The 24,125-nt window shown below is 38.9% G+C and overlaps 1 protein-coding gene across 1 annotated transcript in view; it reads right to left on the minus strand.

Annotated features, from left to right (window-relative positions):
• LOC106086889 (neural cell adhesion molecule 1) overlaps nt 1–24,125 on the minus strand; it is a 679,760-nt gene that overhangs the window by 25,473 nt on the left and 630,162 nt on the right. The window contains exon 8 of the mRNA XM_059361833.1: nt 15,029–15,150. Coding sequence (XP_059217816.1) covers nt 15,029–15,150 — 122 coding nt within the window. The remainder of the gene's footprint in view (nt 1–15,028; nt 15,151–24,125) is intronic.

Consider the following 24,125-nt stretch of genomic DNA (forward strand, 5'->3'; position numbering starts at 1 on the left):
TATTGAACAGTAAACTGTATTGGGCGCCTTGACGTTTGGGTCGAGTTTGGTCCAAATGGGATCATATTTTGATACAGCTGCTATGGGTTTATTATGACGAAAGGTGGTTAATTTATATATCTGAGATGGTGGGTATCCAAAGTTCGGTCCGGCCGAACTTTATACCTCTCGTCTTGTGTTGCCTGTAAAGAAATACCGAAAAACTTGGCCAATGCGAACCATGGTAGAGAATATATACGATTCGGCCCATCCTAGCTTATCACGCTTTAGCTTGCTTAGTAAGGACGGCATGGGTGCGTATGAGTAGCATTTTTTATTATGTAGCACATACGTATCCCCTTACAGTCAAGTTGAATGTATACCACAATCTAAAAAGAATTATTCCTTGACAATTAAGTATCAGAGTTATGGCATTTTTAGTAAAACATACACGGCATGGCTGCCTATGAGTAACATTTTATATTATGTAGCACATACGTATCCCCTTACAGTCACGTTGAATGTATACCACAATCTAAGAAGAATTATTCCTTGACAATTATGTATCATAGTTATGGCATTTAAAGTAAAAGATGGCCGAGTCATTGAACTATTCGCCTTTGTAAGTGTTCATAATTTAGACTACCTTATTCAAGTGAACACCAGTGTGAGTGTATGTGTATGAAATACAATAAACTTTATTGGTTATATTTAGTTAAAGTTTCATTTGTATGACCCTCATAGATGAACACCAATACACATTTCAATGTTTATGTGTTTGACCAAAGACAGACACTCAAACAAATAAAATGTTATGTACATGCACATGTCCCTTGCTTATATGTGTGTGTGTGTATGAGCAATCTAAAGCAATAATAGTACTTCAATAGGTATTACATGTTGTACTTTAGTTTATTTAGTCTGGCTTGTGAATGGCAGATAGTTTGTTTTTTGTGTGTGTGTGTTAGTGAGTATGCGGGTCCTTTTCCATACAAAGGTCATTTTGTATTTATTTTTATAGTTTTACACGAGCATGAGAGCAACAACACTACATTTCTCTTTTTTCTGTTTGTTTGGATTTTTTTTTATCTTGCTGTTTTTCTCGTTGTTTAGTTTTATTTAGTTGTGAGTGTTTATAGTTTGGTTTTTTTCCACATACTATTCCCCATATTGTTTTTCCACGCCATTCTTCATTTAGTTTATTTGCAGTAAATAACATAAAGAAGTTATAGAAAATTACAGGATTTTTATAGAGATTACACTGATGTGAATTATAGATAAGATGGGTGATAAATAATTTTACATTTTTGTGTTATTTCAAGTCCTTTTTTGGGGCTCTAACGCACAAAATAGTGGAACTCACACTCAGTGGTGTTAATAAACAACAGTGGTTATAAATTAACTGTTAAACCTTCATAATATGGTTGAAAGTTCCAAGTTGTGGGTGCCATCGTAAATATTTTTGCTTTGTGATTTGTGACTACATTAGTTAATGAAGCAATAAACTCATATCGCGGTGATATATCGAAAATATGGAGCAAATTATATGTTCTTCTAATGAACTGGAAAAATTTAAGTGGCACTTAAATTTCTACCATGTTTGGTTTATTATTGTGGCATTTTCTTTTTAAAGCTGTTAAGGGTTGTTATGGAGAAGCTAATTAAATGAAACCATATGATGATGAAAGCAAAACTTTACTCCAAGTTGTGAATTATTTTAAGATAACGGTGACTTTGGATATATTTATACCCTGGGATGAGGGTATACCAGCTTCGTTATTCCATTTGCAATATCCTGAATAATAAGTCTAAGACTTCATAAAGTATACATAAATTCTGGATAGTCAAGGAATTTTAAGTCGATCTAGCATATGTCCGCTGGGGAGGGCAATTTGTATGGACCCAAAAATAAAACAAGTAAAAAGGCGTTAAGTTCGGCCGGGCCGAACTTTGGATAACCACCACCTCGAGTATACATGTAAAACACCTTAAATCGAGATATCGGTCTATATGACAGCTATATCCAAATCGATCTGAGTGAAATTGAAGAAGGATGTCGAAGGGCCCAACACAACTCACTGTCCCAAAATGCGACGACATCGGACAATAAATGCGCTTTTTCCAGCCCCAAAACCTAAAACCGAGAGATCGCTGTATATGGCAGCTATATCCAAATCTTTACCGATCTGGGCCAAATTGACAAAGAATGTCGAGGGGTCTTACACAACTCACTGTCCTAAATTTCAGCAAAATCGGATAATAAATGTGGCTTTTAAGAGCCTATGACCCCAAATCGGAGGATCGGTCTATATGGCAGCTATATTCAAATCTGGATCGACCTGGGCCAAATTGACGAAGAATGTTGAAGGGCCTAACACAACTCACTGTGCCAAATTTCAGCAAAATCGGATAATTAATGTGGCTTTTATGGGTCCAAGACCCTAAATCGGAGGATCGTTCTATATGGCAGGTAAATTCAAATCTGGACCGATGTGGGCCAAATTGACAAAGGATGTCGAAGGGCCTAACACATCGCACTGTCGCAAATTTCAGCAAAATCGGATAATAAATGTGGTTTTTGTGGGCCTAAAACCCTAAATCTGAGGATCGGTCTATATGGCAGCTATATCCAAATCTGGACCGATCTGGGCCAAATTGACAAAGGATGTCGAAGGGCCTAACACAACTCACTGTCCCAAAATTCAGCAAAATTGTATAACAAATGTGGCTTTTATGGGTCAAAGACCCTGAATCGGCGGATCGGTCTATATAGGGGCTATGTCAAGATGTAGGCCGATATGGTCCATCTTCGAACTTAACCTGCTTATGGACAAAAAAGACTCTGTGCAAAATTTCAGCTCAATATCTTTATTTTTGAAGACTGTAGCGTGTGGTACCCTAGAGAGAAAAAGGGAGAGGTTATACACGAGTGGGGGCCCGTCCGTCCATCCCTTCACAAGCACGGATCTTCCTACGCCGGATCTTGTGGCACATCCCGTCGGAACCATCCTGTGCCCTCAACAAACCTCAGGAGACACACCAGAAGTACGTTTGCAAGCTCACTCAGATCACAGAAGAAACGGCTACCCAGAAATGAGAGCCTACGTCTCCGCAGACCGGGACAGAAACACAGCAAGTGCTCAGCAAAGTCTCCTACTCAATTCCTACAGAAATCAGTGTGCGGTATCCCCATACGCACCGCCATGCGGCCTATGGCACAGTGTCCGGTTATGACCCCTGTCAAAGTACTCATCGACCTCTTATCGAACGCCAGCTACTCTATCGTCCTCCTCCGGTCGATGGCCGGCCTTAGCGCCTTCGCAGTCCGGCAACCATCTACCATCTGGCCATCCCTTCTACAGTGTTCAGTAGCTCGACAAATGGCACGTGGACAAGGCCGATGACTGGTCCGTCCAGCGCAGGAGAACTCCTCCTGGCGTATTCGACCGCCCTCTCATTTCCTGCTATCCCCTCATGCTCAGGAACCCATGTCAGCGTCACATCGTGGGCCCGGAGACCAGCACTGGCCTATGGAGCACTCGTATGGTGAAATCCCGTGGGGAAGAGCACGCGTGTGAAGGAGTTCGAGAAGGTCCAGAGACTGGCCTGCGTCGGGATGACAGGGGCTCTGAGATCCCCACCGCAGGCGGGCCTGTAGGCGATGCTCGATACGCAGCCCATTGGGATTTCAAACAATCCGCCATGCATCTTGACCTCACCACCCTCGACCCCAAGGCCTTGAGCGCCGCCATACTGTCCACATAAATTCTGAGTTTCGAGAGCGGTAAGATTCGAATAAGAATTTTTCTTGCGGTCACTGCAATAGCACAGACCTCTGCCTGAAAAACCTTAACACTCGTCCTCCCCAATCCAGTCCCTGACTCCATCTTGAAGCCATCTGTGTAGATCGAGGTCCCATCCTCCTCAAGTACACCATCCGCCCTCTATTTGTCGCTCTCAAGAAAACGAATTGCGAATGCCCTCACTCCAGTCGGCACTGGAGTCTACCCTTCGTATCCATAAGACCCAGAACCGAACTGTGGCCGCAACCATCCTGCTTCAGCATGCCGAGCAACCTCAGCTTAAGCGCGGCCCTGGAGCGCATTTTCAAATATAGGCCCCAATGGGCTGCGTATCGAGCATCGCCTCCAGGCCCGCCTGCGGTGCGGATCTCAGTGCCCCTGTCATCCAGACGCAGGCCAGTCTCTGGACCTTCTCGAACTCCTTCGCACGCGTCCTCTTCCCCACGGGATTTCACCATACGAGTGCTCCATAGGCCAGTACTGGTCTCACGATAGCCCTATACATCCAATAAATCATTCTGGGAGTCGCCCCCAACTTCCTTTCGAACATCCTCCTGCAGCAGTAAAAAGCACACAGTGCCTTACATCTTCTTTCCTCGGTGTTCCTCTTCCAGGACAGTTTGGAATCGAGGACTATGCCAAGGTACTTCGCCTCCTTCGACAGCCGCAGGGTGACCCCGTCCAAGGACGGGAGTTTGAACTCCAGTATCTTATATGTAAGCATAAAGAGCACCAGCTCCATTTTCCCTGGATTGGTCTTTAACCCATTTCTGGTAGCCCATTGCAACAACCTACTCAGTGACGTTTCCATGATCCCGCTGATCGTCGACAGAATCTTGCCTCGGACCAGCAGCACGATGTCGTCCACATAAGCAATAATCCTTGTGCCGTTCCCACCGAGATCCATTAGGATTTCATTAATCACGAGGTTCCATAGAATTGGTGAGAACACCTCTCCTTGAGGCGTTGCTCTGGCCACCCTCCTTCTGACCACACTACCTCTCAGGTTCACATTAATAATCCTGCCATGAAGCATATTATTTGTCCATTGGGAGATTAGTGCTGTGTTTGGCCTAGATCAGACCATCGCTATAGCTGCTAGGGGTTCATAAATGGTGCATTTTCAACGGATTTTAACGAAATGTGGTCAATATATTGTTTACACCTGAGGTAGTGTCTATCCAAAGTTCGGCCCGTCAAAAGATAATGGCCTTTTACATGTTTTTTTTTTTGTGCTATGTCAAACAAAACTCTTGTGTAAACAGTGCCTCCACTCACTTTTCATATCCTGCATAAGCAGTTACCATTTCCAAGTTCAATGACCAGACACCATTTCACTCAATTCCGAAAATATTGCCTTAATACCCTACCAAAGAATGCAAAGCAAAGTTTATTTAACTTATTTAAGCAATCGTTAAAATGATTCCAAAAGAAAAACACAACACAAAGCAAATAAAAAATTTACGAGCATTCGTTCGTTGCCAGTGCAGACAAAACTAAATTTCCTTTTAATTTCCCAACAACAAGAAATCATGCCCAGTCACCAAGCCACCATAGCAAGGCAACTATGCTAAGGTGAGTTTGGAGGACATTTCGCATGGCAATAACATTGATATGTCAATGCAGATGTATGAACTTTGCGGGAAAATGAAAAGCTGACTTTGGTAGAGTGGAATATTCCTTACGATGAAAAGGGATGGGAAATAGGAGTGACAATTAAAAAACCTATATATGGGATATTCTGCGATAAATTAAAATTAATTAGAAAATGACGCACTCTTTTGTAGATTTTTGAGTTGAGGCTGGTACTCTGTTCGTTTTTTACAGTTGAAAACACTTGTTTTTTGCGATTACTTCTTTGAAACACTACTAAAATCTCAACGATAACATAAACATTTTATTGAAATCATTTCGTTAGCTATAATGGAATGTCCTATTGGGTGAAATCAGCATATTTTTTGTTTTTTAATTCTAAATCTATTATCTAAAGAAAGTGATCAAGAAAAAATTTCACGAAAAGTGAGCATAGTACAAGCCTTTAGAGACTATTCATTCAATGTGTTGTCATTAAATTGGGTTGCCCAAAAAGTAATTGCGGATTTTTCATATAGTCGGCGTTGACAAATTTTTTCACAGCTTGTGACTCTGTAATTGCATTCTTTCTTCTGTCAGTTATCAGCTGTTACTTTTAGCTTGCTTTAGAAGAAAAGTGTAAAAAAAGTATATTTGATTAAAGTTCATTCTAAGTTTTATTAAAAATGCATTTACATTCTTTTAAAAATCCGCAATTACTTTTTGGGCAACCCAATATCTTTGACAGCTGCTAATCCACAAAGTGATGGCTAAGAGTTGAATCAGCCAACGGTTCTTGTCAATGGGTACATATAAGTGGTGGGCACACTTACACGTTGAAAACATAGTGCCGAGATCCAATACAAATCGTTGATTAAATTTTCATATAGTTGTAACGAAATCATGCATGACATTTTAAGCGACATTGTGAACGAACATGTCATCATATCTCATAAATATTCAAGTGACAGGTCTGTTACGACATCCTTAAGAGAGCGACCGTTTGTCGAAGAAGAAAAATACTAATAAAAAGATGTTAAGTTCGGCCGGGCGGAACTATGGGTACCCACCACATCGGGTATATATGTAAACCACCTTTCGTCAAAATCCGCTGAAAAATGCATACCTTATGCCCCACAGCAGTTATATCGAAATATGTTCCGATTTGGACCAAATACTAATAAGTGCAAGTCATTGTTCAATTGTGTACAACAAAATACTGATCCTTTTAGTAACTATATATAAAAATAAACCGACCTAAACCATATTCGACACGGATGTCGAAAAGTCGGACATAAGTCACTGTGTCAAATTTCAGTGAAATCGGATTATAAACGGGCATTTTATGGGGCCAAGCCTTTAAATCGAGAAATCGGTCTATATGGCAGCTATATCCAAATCTGAACCGATATGGGCCAAATTAAAAAAAGATGTCGAAGAACCCAACACAACTCACTGTCCCAAATTTTGGCGAAATCGCACAATAAACGTGCCTTTTATGGCCCCAAAACCTTAAATCGAGAGATCAGTCTATATGGCAGCTATATGCAAATCTTGATCGATCTAGGCCAAATTGCAGTGATATGTTAAGGGGCATAACTTAACTCACTGCCCCAAATTTCGGCGACATCGGGCCATAAATGCGTCTTTCATGGGCCCAAAACCTTAAATCGAGAGTTCGGTCTATATGGCAGCTATATCCAAATCTGAACCGATCAGGGTCAAATTGAAGAAACATGTCGAAGGGCCTAACACAACTCACTGTCCCAAAATTTCAGCAAAATCGGATAATAAATGTGGCTTTTATGGGCCTAAGACCCTAAATCGGAGGATCGGTCTATATGGCAGCTATATCCAAATCTGGACCGATCAAGGTCAAATTAAATAAACATGTCGAAGGGCCTAACATAACTCTCTGTCGCAAATTTCAGCAAAATCGGATAATAAATGAGGCTTTTATGTGCCTTAGACCCTAAATCGGAGGATCGGTCTATATGGCAGCTATATCCAAATCTAGACCTATCTGAGCCAATTTGACAAGGGATGTCGAAGGGCCTAACACAACTCACTGTCCCAAATTTCAGCAAAATCGGATAATAAATGTGGCTTTTATGGGCCCAAGACCCTAAATCGGAGTATAGGTCTATATGGCAGCTATATCCAAATCTGGACTGATCTGGGCCAAATTAAGGAACGATGTCGGGTGGCCTAACATAACTCTCTGTCGCAAATTTCAGCAAAATTGGATAATAAATGTGGCTTTTATGTGCCTTAGACCCTAAATCGGAGGATCGGTCTATATGACAGCTATATCCAAATCTGGACCGATCTGAGCCAATTCGACAAAGGATGTCGAAGGACCTAACACAACTCACTGTCCCAAATTTCAGCAAAATCGGATAATAAATGTGGCCTTTATGGTCCTAAGACCCTAAATCGGAGGATCGGTCTATATGGCAGCTATATCCAAATCTGAACCGGTCTGGGCCAGATTGACGAAGGATGTCGAAGGGCCTAGCACAACTCACTGTCCCAAATTTCAGCAAAATCGGATAATAAATGTGGCTTTTATGGGCCCAAGACCCAAAATCGGAGGATCGGTCTATATGGCAGCTATATCCAAATCTGGACCGATCTGAGCCAATTTGACGAAGGATGTCGAAGGGCCTAACCCAAATTTTAGCAAAATCAGATGATAAATGTGGCTTTTATGGGCCCAAGACCCTAACTCGGCCGATCGGTCTATATAGGGGATATGTCAAGATATATTCCGATATAGCCCATCTTTGAACTTAACCTGCTTATGGACAAAAAAAGAACCTGTGCAAAATTTCAGCTCAATATCTCTATTTGTAAAGACTGTAGCGTGATTTCAACAGACAGACGGACAGATGGACGGACATGTCTAGATCGTCTTAGATTACGCTGATCAAGAATATATATACTTTATAGGGTCGGAAATGGATATTTCGATGTTTAGCAAACGGAATGACAAAATGAATATACCCCCATCCTTCGGTGGTGGGTATAAAAATTTGTTTGAAACTAAGCGATTTGTCATTTAAAGCCCCATATATACCCTTAGCTCTTTATCTAATAGACAAAGTCAACAGACGTAAACTTTCAACCATATTTGTTTTCCCCTACAAATACTGCACATACATACGGGCAAGGTGCGAGGTAAAGAGAAGGGGGAAAATATAAAAAACATCAACAACTCAAAAGAAGAAAAAAAAAAGAGTAGCCAGCCTTCCATTGCAGCAAATCCCTTCTACAACAGACAAGAAAAACAAATATGTGAACAACATTGGCGTGCAATTATTTGGTTTTTCAATACTTGTACAGGTTGAGATGTTCATGTCGATAGAATGAATCAAATCACGGGGAAAAGTCCAACAAACAACAAAAAAGGACACAAATCTAAGATAGAAGTTGTAGTGAATACTGAGTTGAACTTTTTCTAACAGGAAAGTTTGTAGGTATGAAAAGTTCAGTACAATTGCGTGTTTTAGAAGTTGATGTTTGTTATGAGAAGTTTTTCAATCTAGCATAGTGATGTTCTAGACTACAGCATCTTCTCAAAAAACTCCTTGGGACCAGAAGCATACAGAACAAGTAAAAGTGTGCTAAGTTCGGCCGGGTCGAATATTCGGAACCCAACACCATGGATTCTGCTGAAAATGTATTCAAAATAAATAAAGTTGAGGGGCATTTTATTACTATATATACCAAACTTTTGTCAAACCAGCAAAAATTAAAGCTTCTAGGAACCGAACAAGAATGATCAAGAGACCGGTTTATATGGCAGCTATATCAGGTTATAGACTGATTTTGAGCATACTTAGCACAGTTGTTAAAAGTCGTAACAGAACACCTCATGCGAAATTTCAGCCAAATCGGAAAAAATTGCGGATTCTAAGGGCTCAAGAAGTCAAATCGGAAAATAGGTTTATATGGGAGCTGTATCAGGTTATAGACCAATTTCGGCCGTACTAGGCAGAGTTATTGAAAGTCATAATGGAACGCCACATGCGGAATTTCAGCCAAATCGGAAAAAATTGCGGCTTGTAAGGGCTCAAGAAATCAAATTGGAGAATCGGTTTATATGGGAGCTATATGTAAATCTGAACAAATATGACCCATTTGCAATCCAACCTATATCAATATTTAGTATGTGTGCAAATTTTCAAGCGGCTAGCTTTAGGCGTTCGACCGCTATCGTGATTTCGACAGACGGACGGACGGACGGACAGACATGGTTGTTCGACTCAAAGCGGGGGCTTTGAAGAATATTTCGAGGTGTTACAAACGGAATGACTAGATTAGTTTACCACTATCCTATGGTGGTGGGTATAAAAGCAGATCAGTTAAAACAAGAAAAGCTGCATTAATTACTTAACTGTCAGCATTTAGGTTATATAAAGTGCTAGCTGGGCAGGGCCCGCTCCGTAGCGCCTTCTTTCACTCTCTTTTTTTTATCGGAGCTCTATGCTGGCACTGTCAGGATAAAAATTCTGTTTGGGGGTGCTAGTACGACCTTATCGAATATTTCACTCCAATGTGGATATCATATTGGTGCTCTACTCCCAAAATTTCTTTCATTTGAGCCTTATATTGCTAGGTGGACCCCCGTCTATCAGGTTTGTGCTCTAGTCTCAAATACCTTTCATTTAGCCTAATATTGTCATTATTGGTTTAAATGTCCATTTGTCGGGCTTTTGGGGTGGAGCGACCTACTTAGATATCCCACCTTAAATAAATATGCCAAATGTCAGTTTTTAGTAATTATAAGCAGACAAAATTTTGCGTAAATCTTCGAGATCTGGTGTTTTTGAAAATGGGGGTAAGAAGAGGGTCCGCCCATCAAACTTTGAATGGTTTTTGTTGTGGATTCGAGTTGGCAATTCCTTTACCCCGAAATCCACACTTTATATATGTGTGGTTCAGGGGGAGTTTATGAGATGAGTCGTCCCCGAAATAAAACAGATATCAGAGTTAACCCCTTTTTTGGCCATAATCCACAAATATGACCAGTTTGAGAGGTATGTAGGGTGGGGCGGCTAACTACGCACTTAGCATCGTGCTCTACTGATAAATTCCTTGTATTTGAGCCGCAATTGCGTTTGGTTTAGGAGGAGTTTATGGTGGGTGAGACTACCACAAACACTTGGTCTCAATATTGGATATCACATTCGCTTTCTACTTTCAAATAGTTATTATTTGAGCCCCTTTGGCAAACATGGTCGGTTTGAAGGGAGTTTAGGGGGGCGGACTCTGAAATAATATCAGCATCGTGTCCCCATAAAGTCAATGTTTCAGCCCCATAATGTCAAGCATTTTGAAGGTTTCGATGCAGATATTCAGGGCTACGGGTCTCATTTTTTATACCCTACACCACTACAGTGGTACACGGGATTATAACTTTGTTTGCAACACCATTTGTATGTAACACCCAACAGGAAGAGAGATAGACCCATTGATAAGTATAACGATCGACTCAGAATCACTTTCTGATTCGATTTAGCTATGTCCGTCCGTCTGTCCATTTTAATTTGTGTACAAACTATAGGTCGCAATTTGCATCCGATCGTCTTCAAATTTGGTGTGGGAATGTTTTTCGGCCTAGAAACGAAGCCTATTGACATTGGAAAAAATCGGTTCAGAAATGGATATAGCTCCCATATATATGCTCGTCCGATTTGCAGAAATACAGCAATAAAATGGTCATTTGTTAACCGATTCTCTTAAAATTTGGCAGGAAGGATTTTCTTCTGACTCTCGATATTACTGGTGAATTTTATAGCAATCGGTTCAGATTTGGATATAGCTCCGATATATATGTTGGTCCGATTTGCAGTAATACAGCAATAAAATGGTCACTTGTTTACCGATTCTCTCGAAATTTGGCAGGAAGAATTACCTTACTACTCTCGACATTGCTGGTGAATTTCATAGCAATCGGTTCAGATTTGGATATAGCTCCCATATCTAGCTCGTCCGATTTGCAGTAATACAGCAATAAAATGGTCATTTGTTAACCGATTCTCTCGAAATTTGGCAGGAAGGATTTTCTTATGACTCTCGATATTACTTGGGAATTTCATAGAAATCTGTTCAGTGAGTTGTGTTAGGCTCTTCAACATTTTTCTGCAACTTGGCCCAAATCGGTCTAGATTTGGATATTGCTGCCATATAGACCGATATCTCGATTTAAAGTCTTGGCGCATTTATAATTTGATTTTACTGAAATTTCACACAGTGACTTATAGGGTTGCCCAAAAAGTAATTGCGGATTTTTTAAAAGAAAGTAAATGCATTTTTAATAGAACTTAGAATGAACTTTAATCAAATATACTTTTTTTACACTTTTTTTTCTAAAGCAAGCTAAAAGTAACAGCTGATAACTGACAGAAGGAAGAATGCCATCACAGAGTCACAAGCTGTGAAAAAATTTGTCAACGCCGACTATATGAAAAAGCCGCTTTTGGGCAACCCATATGATAAGCTTTTCGTCATCCGTGTCGTATATGTTTCAGATCGGTTTATTTTTAGATATAGCCACTAAAAAGACCAATATTTTGTTATATACAATTGAACAATAACTTTTACTTTTTAGTATCTGGTCCAAATCGGAACATAGGTGCTATGGGGCATAAGGTATGAATTTTGCACCGGATTTTGGGGAAAGGTGGTTCACATATATATCCAAGGTGGTGGGTTTGGGACAGTGAGTTGTGTTAGGCCCTTCAACATCCTTCGTCAATTTGGCTCAGATCGGTCCAGATTTGGATATAGCTGCCATATAGACCGATCCTCCAATTTAGGGTCTTAGGTCCATAAAAGCCACATTTATTATCCGATTTTACTGAAATTCGGTAAAGTGAGTTGTCTTAGGCCCTTCGACATCTTCCGTCAAAATGGCTCAGATCGGTTTAGATTTTGATATAGCTGCCATATAGACCGATCCTCCGATTTAGGGTCTTAGGCCCATAAAAGCCACATTTATTATCCGATTTTGCTGAAATTTGGGACAGTGAGTTGTGTTAGGCCCTTCGAGATCCTCCGTCAAGTTTGCCCAGATCGGTTCAGATTTGGCTATATATGCCATATAGACCGATCCTCCGATTTAGGGTCATAGGCCCATAAAAGCTACATTTATTACCCGATTTAGCTGAAATTCGGGAAAGAGAGTTGTCATAGGCCCTTCGACGTCCTCCGTCAATACGGCTCAGATCGGTTCAGATTTGGATATAGCTGCCATATAGACCGATCTCTCGGTTTTAAGTTTTGGTGCCATAAAAAGCGCATTTATTGTCCGATGTTGCCGAAATTTGGGACAAAGAGTTAAGTTAACCCCCTCCACATATTTCTGCAAGTTAGTCTAGATCAATCAAGATTTGCATATAGCTGCCATATAAACCGATCTCTCGATTTAAAGTCTTGGCCCCATAAAAGGCGCACTTTTAATCCGATTGCACTGAAATTTGACACACTGACTTATGTTATGCTTTCCGACATCCGTGTGGTATATAGTTCAGATCGGTTTATTTTTAGATATAACTACTAAAAAGACCAATATTTTGTTATATACAATTGAACAATAACTTTTACTTTTTAGTATCTGGTCCAAATCGGAACATAGGTGCTATGGGGCATAAGGTATGAATTTTGCACCGGATTTTGGGGAAAGGTGGTTCACATATATATCCAAGGTGGTGGGTATCCAAAGTTCGGCCCGGCCGAACTTAACGCCTTTTTACTTGTTTTATAATTTTTGCGATATGTGCGTACTTCGGTTGAAATCGGTTAAGATTTTGATATAGCTCCCATATATATTTTCGTCCGATTTTCATTAAATCTTATTTAGTTAATAATTTGTTAACCGATCCTCACAAAATTTGACACGTATAGCTCTCGTGTATTTGTATCTCACTATTTTCACTTTGATGGCCTTTGCTAAGGTATTCATCAATCGATCTTCTTAAAAAGATTTACTCTATGGCACCTACAATATGTATGGATTTTTTATCGAAATTCTATATATAGAATTAAAGAAAATTTTAGTTTCGACGACTAAGCCCGAGTTTAGGCTGTCCTTACTTGTTTTTGTATAGAAAATGCATATTTCTTATACCAAATTATGCCCAAATAAAAATTTTTCTCATAATCTGTCGTTAAACAAAAAGTGCATAAATTTCCGCTCTCTACTTATGACTAAAGTAATTTTGGGTTTGGGTTTGTTTATGAGAATTGAATTAGGTTCATTATAATTCCAATCTTTCGACAAAACTTTATTAAAGCCTGGAGTACGTAATTTTTCTCCGATTTGTCTAATTTGATGTTCAGAAATTGTTTGCTTGATTTAAAACCGAAAATCAGGATACAACCGATTTGGCTTTTCAAAAATTCTTAACTTTTTAGGCTTGTGCAAACTTTGCCAATCCAATCGATGTTCAATCATTTTTGTTTACTAATAGAATTTACAAAAATTTTGAAGCAGCAGTAGACCATTTGCCGGAGACAGAAGGAAATTATCAACATTATCTCCTGCTTTAAATACATACGGCATATATATTTAACTTAACCTGGTTTTATTTATTTTCACATAATTTAAAACACCTATTTGGCACATTTTAGTATCTCGCATAGAGAATATGCCATTATCTATAAATAGAATCTTTTTTCAAATAAGTATCATTTCTTCACAGATAGACAGCAATTTCCTATTCCCTACTTATCTTGCTGCCATCGTTGATATGTCTACAGCAGTCAAAGAGTGGCTTATGGGTATTAGGGTATGTCTATGTGTGTGTGTTTAAAAGTTTAAACACAAATAGGGTAACATTTGGCTACTTCCGTAGGTAGCTCTTACATGTTTTCGACAGATTGACATTGATGTAGCAAAAGAAGAGGGCTCCCAAGTTGTAATGGGAAAACCATATGAAAAAAAGATATGTATTAAAAAAAAACAAACTGGCGGCCAAAAAATCATCCTTCAATTTCACAAATACACACACATATACATACACCATAAAGCATGCGGCGAAGGTAAAAAGGACAGGTAAATTGGTAACATTTAGCCATTGGGAGGAGTAGTGGCAGAAGACATCAATGTCTAAAAACTATGGGAAAAGATAACAAAAGAAAAAAAAAGAAAGTTATTTTCATGTCTGGCTTGTCATGGCGCAAGAACATGGGTGACAAATGCAAAGAAATCCCCTTGGAAAAGCCTCACTCTCTCACTTTGGGGAGCTAAATCACAGTTTTGTCAATCCCGTCAAAAAATAGACAGGATAAAGTAGATACAAAGGAGCAGCAAAAATATTAGATTCGTTACGGTTGCTGGGACTCACTGAAGTATTGATGAATTCAACGCTGTATTTTTTTTCTTCTAGGCTTTTCGATGCTGCCCAAAAGGGGATAATGGCGTAACGTTGATTTTAATCTCCAAATGCGCACAAGTTCTTGTGCTTTTTCATTCTATGTGGCCTGCCTGAAGTCGATAAATTTGTAGGGAGAATTAAGTTTGCTATTTTTATTTGACCAAAGTTTTCTTTGTTAAGTGTGTGTGTTTGTGTGTGTGTGTGAAAGCCTAACAAATAAACAACAAAATACCTAGAGAATCATAAAGGACTAGGGTTAGTGTTTCTAGAAAGACACCACAAGTTACTTACCTATAGTTGCCAAAGTCTTCCTGTTGGATATGTCTGATGGTTAAGGTGTGACGATTTCCCCTTGATGTCATTATGCGCCTATCGGTAGACTGTATCAAAAATGAATTTTGATACCAGGAAACCTAAAACGAAAACCAGAAAAGGTATTTTAGTCAAAGGTGTGAAAATTGATGGTATCTTTTCTATAGATAATGATATGAAAATAAAGAAAGCAAGTGAGAAACTTTGATAAGAGCAATTGATTTAAATAAACGACTTATTTTAAGATTCCACATCAAAAGGTCCAAGTTTGGATATGCTTTCAGGCATAGTTTTAAAGAGTAGGTGTGAGTTGTAGGCTTTATATAACACTATAGTGTAGGGAGATTTATAGTTTCTCTCAATCCCAAGATAGAGGACATAAGTTAAAAGCAATGACAGGCTAAGTTTGAGCCACCCCACACCACATTGGCAATGCATGTCAACATAAATTTGTTTAAAATACTTCTTAGAGGTAAGGAACTTGTCCAGCTATGCAGAAAGGTAGAAAGTGTCCAGCAGATGGCATATAACTAGGCTTAACCTAGAGATGTTAATTTTAACCAAGAAAATACCGAAATCTGCTTGTTCAAGAGGAAGACAATGGTGGGCCAATTTCGACCGACCGAAATATAAACCGATCCGCAACCTGGAAGAAAGGGAAGAGGTTTCCGATCGAAAACCTGAGACGACACTTGAGGTCTATTGCGAGGGACTGCTACCAGCGGCACAGTCTTGGATCGACGAAACCCTAGCTATGCCACTGGAAGATCATGTTACATGGATGGATCAAAGCTAGAGAACAGGGTGAGTCTCGGAGAACCCAGGGACTGAGGTCTGTTTTAGACTGCCTGACCGTAATACGGTACTGCAGGCGGAGATCCGGGCGATCACGGAATGAGTGAGATAGTGTAGTGGTAACGCTAATGCATCGAGTTTGAACATCTTTCGGATAGTAAAATGGCCATAAGGGCAATAACAACCGGGACGGTAAAGCCACGAATGGTCTTGGAATGTAAGAAGGAGATTAAAGCCTTCTCTGAGAATGACACGATCCACATTGTTTGTATGCCGGGCCATAGCGGAGTAAGGGGGAATGAAGAAGCAGATGATTTGGCAGTGAAGGCCAAAGGACTACCTGCCACAAATTTGGGTAGTCTGAAGCCTTTCGGGTTGACGCAGTCCGAGTTAAGAGCGTGGGCTACCAACGCATGTAAGACTGTGAAAAAACGAAATGGTCGGCAGGACGACGAAAATACTATGGGCAGATTCGGATTGTGAGAAAGTGAGGGACACAGTACCACACATAAACTAACTATGGGGCGCGGTATGGAAAACAATTTGGGATTTTGTAAGCAGCTCCGAAGTTCTGACTTAAATTTTCTTTTTCGAGGTTAGTTTTTGTATTAAGGTATTAATTTTGCCATTCCGTTTTTAACACATCGAAATATCCATTTGCGATCCTATAACGTATATATTCTATTATATTCTTGATCGATGTAAAAACCTAAGACGATCTAGACATGTCCGCCGGTCTGTCTCTTGGAATCACACTACATTTTTTAACAGGTAAGAAGGCATTCATTTCGGCTGGACCCATTACAACCCAGTGAAAATTGGATAATTTATGCACCCAAATTCGGTATGGACTGTTCAATTTTGTAGTTCAAATATTGGTCTTTTTGGCAGCTATATATATAAACCGATATAAATCATATAGGACACGGATTTTGAAAATTCTAACATAAGTCACTGCATATAATTTCAACGAAATCGAGAAATCGTTTTATATGGCACCTATAACCAAATCTAGACCTATCTAAGTCAAATTAAAGAAGGATATCGAAGGGCCATACACAACTCACTGTCCTAAATTTCGGCAAAATCGAACAATAAATGCGCCTTTTATGGTCATAAGGCTGTAGTCGAAAGATCAGTCTACTATACGGCAGCTATACTGAAATCTGAACTGATCTGTGCCAAATTGAAGCAGGATGTCGAAGGGTTTAACTCAACTCACTGTCCCAAATTTCGGCGAAATCGGCCAATAAGGGCGCCTTTTCTGGGCCCAAGACCTGCAATCCAAAGATCGGTTTAAGTGCTATACCCAAATGTAGACTGATCTGGGCCAAATTGCAGCAGAATCTCCAAGGGTTTAACTTAACTCACTGTCCCGATTTTCTTCCCAATCGGACAAAAAGTGCAACTTTTATGGGCCCAAGACCTTATATCGAGAGATCGGTCTATATGGCAGCTATATCAAAATCTTGACTGATTTGGTCCAAGTTGAAGCAGGATGTCAAAGGGGCTTACTTAACTCCCTGTCCCCAATTTTAAGGAAATTCGACAGTAATATGGGCCCAAGAAATCAAATCGAAAGATCGTTCTATATGGCAGCTATTTCCAAATCCAAACTGAGCTGGGCCAAATTGTAGCGGGATGTCGAAGTATTTTACTTAAGTCACTGCCCAAATTTCGGAAAAATCTGACAATAAATGCGCCTTTTATGGGCCCATAGAAGAGTCTCTGAGGAGGAATTTCAAAGCGAGCGCGGGAAGCACATTGCATAGCAACAAGTGAGCTCTCGACGGCGAAAACTTGTTGTTCCCTAGGCCACAACATGATGGCAACTGGCTGGAGAGAGAAACAAACACGGGGACCTACAACTACAGATGCGCCCACTCTCGACCCTTTCTCACCCAACTCACCACTGGGGAGTTTTTTGAAGCAAATAACTCTCTTTGGCTCATCCTTTAGCTCCCATATAAACTTATCTCCAGATAATTATATCCTACACCACTACCGTGGTACTGGGTATTATAACTTAGTGAATTTGTTTGTAACACCCAAAAGGAAGAGAGATAGACCCATAGATAAGTATACCGATCGACTCAGAATCACTTTCTGATTCGATTTAGCTATGTCGGTCTGTCTGTCCGTCTGTCAGTCTGTCCGTCTGTCTGTCCGTCTGTCCGTCTGTCTGTCCGTCTGTCTGTCTGTCCGTCTGTCTGTCCGTCTGTCTGTCCGTCTGTCTGTCCGTCTGTCTGTCCGTCTGTCTGTCCGTTTGTCTGTCCATGGTAATTTGTGTACAAACTACAGGTTGAAATTTTCATCCGATCGTCTTCAAATTTGGTACGGACATGTTTTTCGGCCTAGGGACAAAGCCTGTTGAAATTGGAAAAAATCGGTTCAGATTTGGATACAGCTTCCACATATATGTTCATCCGATTTCCAGTAATATAGCAATAAAATGGTCATTTTTTAACCGATTCTCTCGAAATTCGACAAGAAGGACTTTCTTATGACTCTCGATATTGCTGGTGAATTTCATGGAAATCGGATCAGATTTGGATATATATGTTCATCCGATTTCCAGTAATACAGCAATAAAATGGTCATTTGTTAACCGATTTTCTCGAAATTTGGCAGGAAGGATTATCTTATGACTCTCGACATTACTGGTGAATTTTATAGAAATCGGTTCAGATTTGGATATAGCTCCCATATATATGTTCGTCCGATTTGCAGTAATACTGCAATAAAATGGTCATTTGTTAACCGATTATCTCGAAATTTGGTAGGAAGGATTTTCTTATGATATTCGATATTACTGATGAATTTCATAGAAATCGGTTCGGATTTAAGTATAGCCCCCATATATATGTTCGTCCGATTTGCAGTAATACAGCAATAAAATGGTCATTTTGTTACCGATTCTTTCGAAATTTGATATGAAGGACTTTCTTATGACTCTCAATATAATTTGTGAATTTCATAGAAATCGGTTCAGATTTGGATATAGCTCCCATATATATGTTCGTCCAATTTGCAGTAATAATGCAATAAAATGGTTACTTGTTAACTGATTCTCTGGAAATTGGGCGAGAAGGATTTTCTTATGACTCTCGATATTACTAATGAATTTCATAGAAATCGGTTCAGATTTAAGTATAGCTCCCATATATATGTTCGTCCGATTTGCAGTAATACAGCAATAAAATGGTCATTTGGTTACCGATTCTTTCGAAATTTGATATCAAGGACTTCCTTATGACTCTCAATATAATTTGTGAATTTCATAGAAATCGGTTCAGATTTGGATATAGCTCCCATATATATGTTCGTCCAATTTGCAGTAATAATGCAATAAAATGGTGATTTGTTAACCGATTCTCTCGAAGTTTAGTAGGAAGGATTTTCTTATGACTCTCGATATTACTGATGAATTACATAGAAATCGGTTCAGATTTAAGTATAGCTCCCATATATATGTTCATCCGATTTCCAGTAATACAGCAATAAAATGGTTACTTGTTAACCGATTCTCTGGAAATTTGGCAGGAAGGATTTTCTTATGACTCTCTATATTACCGGTCAATTTCATAAAAATCGGTTCAGATTTGGATATAGCTCCCATATATAGCTTTGTCCGATTTCAAGTAATACAGCAATAAAATGGTCATTTGTTAACTGATTCTCTGGAAATTCGACAGGAAGGATTTCCTTAAGACTCTCAATATAATTTGTGAATTTCATAGAAATCGGTTCAGATTTGGATATAGCTCCCATATATATGTTCATCCGATTTGCAGTAATACTGCAATAAAATGGTCATTTGTTAACCCATTGTCTGGAAATGTGGCGAGAAGGATTTTCTTACGATTTTCTATATTACCGGTCAATTTCATGAAAATCGGTCCAGATTTGGATATAGCTCCCATATATATGTTTGTCCGATTTCAAGTAATACAGCAATAAAATGGTCATTTATTAACCGATTATCTCGAAATTCGGTATAAAGGATTTTATTATGACTCTCAATATTACAGATGAATTTCATTGAAATCGGTTCAGATTTAAGTATATGTCCCATATATATGTTCGTCCGATTTGCAGTAATACAGCAATAAAATGGTCATTTGGTTACCGATTCCTTCGAAATTTGATATGAAGAACTTCCTTATGATTTTCACTATAATTTGTGAATTTCATAGAAATCGGTTCAGATTTGGATATAGCTCCCATATATATGTTCGTCCAATTTGCAGTAATAATGCAATAAAATGGTGATTTGTTAACCGATTCTCTCGAAGTTTAGTAGGAAGGATTTTCTTATGACTCTCGATGTTACTGATGAATTTCATAGAAATCGGATCAGATTTAAGTATAGCTCCCATATATATGTTCGTCCGATTTGCAGTAATACAGCAATAAAATGGTCATTTGGTTACCGATTCTTTCGAAATTTGATATGAAGGACTTCCTTATGACTCTCAATATAATTTGTGAATTTCATAGAAATCGGTTCAGATTTGGATATAGCTCCCATATATATGTTCGTCCAATTTGCAGTAATAATGCAATAAAATGGTGATTTGTTAACCGATTCTCTCGAAGTTTAGTAGGAAGGATTTTCTTATGACTCTCGATGTTACTGATGAATTTCATAGAAATCGGTTCAGATTTAAGTATAGCTCCCATATATATGTTCGTCCGATTTGCAGTAATACAGCAATAAAATGGTTACTTGTTAACTGATTCTCTGGAAATTTTGCAGGAAGGATTTTTTTATGCTTCTCTATATTACTGGTGAATTTCATAGAAATCTGTTCAGATTTGGATATAGCTCCCAAATATATGTTCGTCCAATTTGCAGTAATACACTAATAAAATGGTCATTTGTTAACTGATTCTCTCGAAATTCCACAGGAAGGATTTATTTATGACTCTCGATATAATTTGTGACTTTCATAGAAATCGGTTCAGATTTGGATATAGCTCCCATATATATGTTCGTCCGATTTGCAGTAATACCGCATTAAAATGGTTACTTGTTAACTGATTCTCTGGAAATTTGGCACGAAGGATTTTCTTATGCTTCTCTATATTACTGGCGAATTTTATAAAAATCGGTTAAGATTTGGATATAGCTCCCATATATATGTTCGTCCGATTTGCAGTAATACACTAATAAAATGGTCATTTGTTAACTAATTCTCTCAAAATTCGACAGGAAGGATTTATTTATGACTCTCGATATTACTGGTGATTTTCTTGGAAATCGGTTCAGATTTAGATATAGATCTCCTATATATATCGCCCGATTTTCATTCCCAGACCCACTGCAAACGCATTTATTGACCAATCTTCCCAAAATTTTGTACAACGCTTTCCTCGACGACTTTCACAATATTCATAATGTTTGGTCGAAATCTGTTCAGATTTAGATATAGCTCCCTTGTATATTTTCGTCAGATTTTGGGTAATTTGTTGTCATTTGTCAACCGTAGTTATTACATTTTGAACACATTTGCTTTGCTCGAAATTTGATGCAGGAATTTTAATAATCTATCTGTATACATATAGATGTTGTCCCCTTTTGTTTTTATAGGGTAGGTATAAGGTATTATAAAGTCGGCACCGTCCGACTTTTGCCTTTCCTTACTGGTTTTTGTTTGATTTGGCAAAAATTTTAATGTGTGATTTTTTATGACTTCCAACAATGGTATCTATCACACCCCATCTGTCATCTGAAATAGCTCCCATATAAACCGATTTTCCGATTTGACACCTTGAGCCCTTTGAAGTTGTATTTGTTATCGGGTTTGAAATTGTTGTGAAATTTTGCATATAGAGTTTTTTGTAATGGCTTCCAATATCCGTCGTTAGTACGAGTATGGTCCAAATTGGTTCATAACTTAGTATACATAGCTATCATATACACCGATCTTTCGATTTGTCTTTTATGGCTCCAAAAAGCTTAAACTGTTGCCTGGTACGGCAGCAATTTGTTAGGTAAACTAAATTTATGCCCTTCAACTTGGTTCATTTGCACAAATTTCGTATCAGAATCCATGTTGGTGAGTATCCAAAGTTCAGCACCACCGAACTTAACACTTTTTTACTTATATTTATATAAATTTAATGTATTAAAAGTATTCCAAAGAGAAATTAATGCAAATAACTTATCGCAGAATCAAACACGTACACACACATCAACACTGTGTGAATTTGATAGAGCCTTTTTATATGTGTGAAAAATCTCTCATAGTGCTATTATGATTATATATCATTCACATATAAATAAACCAGTTAATGATAATAAAGATTCAAGGCGGGCTATTTTTCTTTGTATGTGTGTGTGTGTGTGGGTTTTGTTTATTTGCCTGTTTACCAGGAAGGACTAAATGAATTGCGTTTAATGCTACCAGACAAATGTTGAAAGGTATGGCAATATACAAACAAACGGATGTTTAATGCGATAAATGCAAATACCCCCCCATCACACGCACACACACACACACACACACGCATAGGTAGTCACTCACACACATTTGGTTATCACAGCAAGAGAGAAATAACTTTTATCGTTAGCAATTAATTAAAATGTCATTAACCGGTATGTGTATTTATTTCAAAGAATGGCTGATATGAAAACAGGAATAAACACATATTCACTCACCAGCACACACACACACACACACACCTGCATGCACGCACAGGGTAATGTTTTAAAACTCTACTAGGATAATTTGCAGACACATGAAATTAATTGCAAAACTTTGCATCACAATATTAATGATGACGATGGCAACAAATAAGCAATAAATTATTATGAAAAACTCTATGAACTAAATTGACCTGTTTTCGAAACAATGCTTTAAAGTTGATTGCAATTTGGAAGGGAGAAACATTTATGTAAATTTTTAATACATTGAATACCTTGAATGTCCTTTAATGATTGTGCAACAATTGTTAAAAATTTTACAATTGGGGTGTTATAACTTTTTTATACCCTGAACCATATGGTGGGGGGCGGACGCTCCCCCTTACCCAAATTTTTAGAAACGCCAGAAATGGGTGGCGCGATTCAAACCAAATTTTGTGTGCTCCCTTATATTAACCTAAAAACAAAAGTTTGGTAAACAAAATTTCGGGTATCTAGGGGGGCCGCCCCCCAAAACTTACCAAATATATATACAGACCAATCACGACAATATGGGACTCAAATTAAAGGTATTTAGGATAAGAAAACGTATTTGATATCCAATTGTCGGACCAAGTGCTAGGGGCACCACCCCAGCCCCCAAAAAACCCCTAAATAGGACATATTTACCGACAATGGCAATATGGGAATCAAATGAAAGGTATTTGCAAGTAGAATACGAATCTGATATCCAAATTTGAGACCAAGTTTCTGGGGGTCCATCCCTTCCTCAAAGTACGCCCAAACAGGGCTTATTTATGTACATTGGCAACATGGAGCTCAAATAAAAAGTATTTGGGTGTAAAATACGAATCTGATATCCAAATGTGGGGCCAAACCCAAAACATCCCTCCAAAGCGAACATATTTCCCGACTATGGAAATATGGGGCTCAAATGAAAAGTATTTGGGAGACTGATATTAACATTCGGCACCATCTGTCTACGGGACGTCCCACCCCCATATAGGACGTATTTGCTCACCAAGACAATTTGGGTCTTCAAGACAGTGGAGCTCGATATTGATTGTTTTTAGGGCCCAAACCCAATCGGACATATGTACTGAATTTTTAAAGCAAGGTATTTGAGATTAAAAAACGAATTTGATATCCAATTTAGAGGCCACTGGCAATATAGGGTTCAAATAAATGATATTTGAGAGAAGATCATGATGCTGATATACTTTCAGGGCTAAGTGCTTGGGGATCACCCCCCAAAAAACACCCCTTAATCGGACATATTCAACTCCCATGTCAATGTGGGGCTTAATTGAGAGGAATTGGGGAGGGGATACCCATACCAATTAAAACCTACTTTCGGAACAAATTCTCTGGGGGTCTACCCCCTCCCCAAAAAACACCCCATAAACAGAAATTATTTACTGACCATCAATATATGGGGCTCAAATAGATCGCCAAACAATCCAATTACTGGCTTATGTGTACGTCCATAGTGGCATGGATCGGATTAATATCTGCACCCTCTTTTCAATCTAACCTAACCTACAGTAACCTAGCAAGAAAAATTTGGTAACAAAAACCTGGGGTGATGTGCCTAGGAGGGCCGCCCACCCACAAAACCCGCCCATCGGATTT

The sequence above is a fragment of the Stomoxys calcitrans genome, chromosome 2, assembly GCF_963082655.1.
Source record: "Stomoxys calcitrans chromosome 2, idStoCalc2.1, whole genome shotgun sequence".
NCBI lineage: Eukaryota > Metazoa > Arthropoda > Insecta > Diptera > Muscidae > Stomoxys > Stomoxys calcitrans.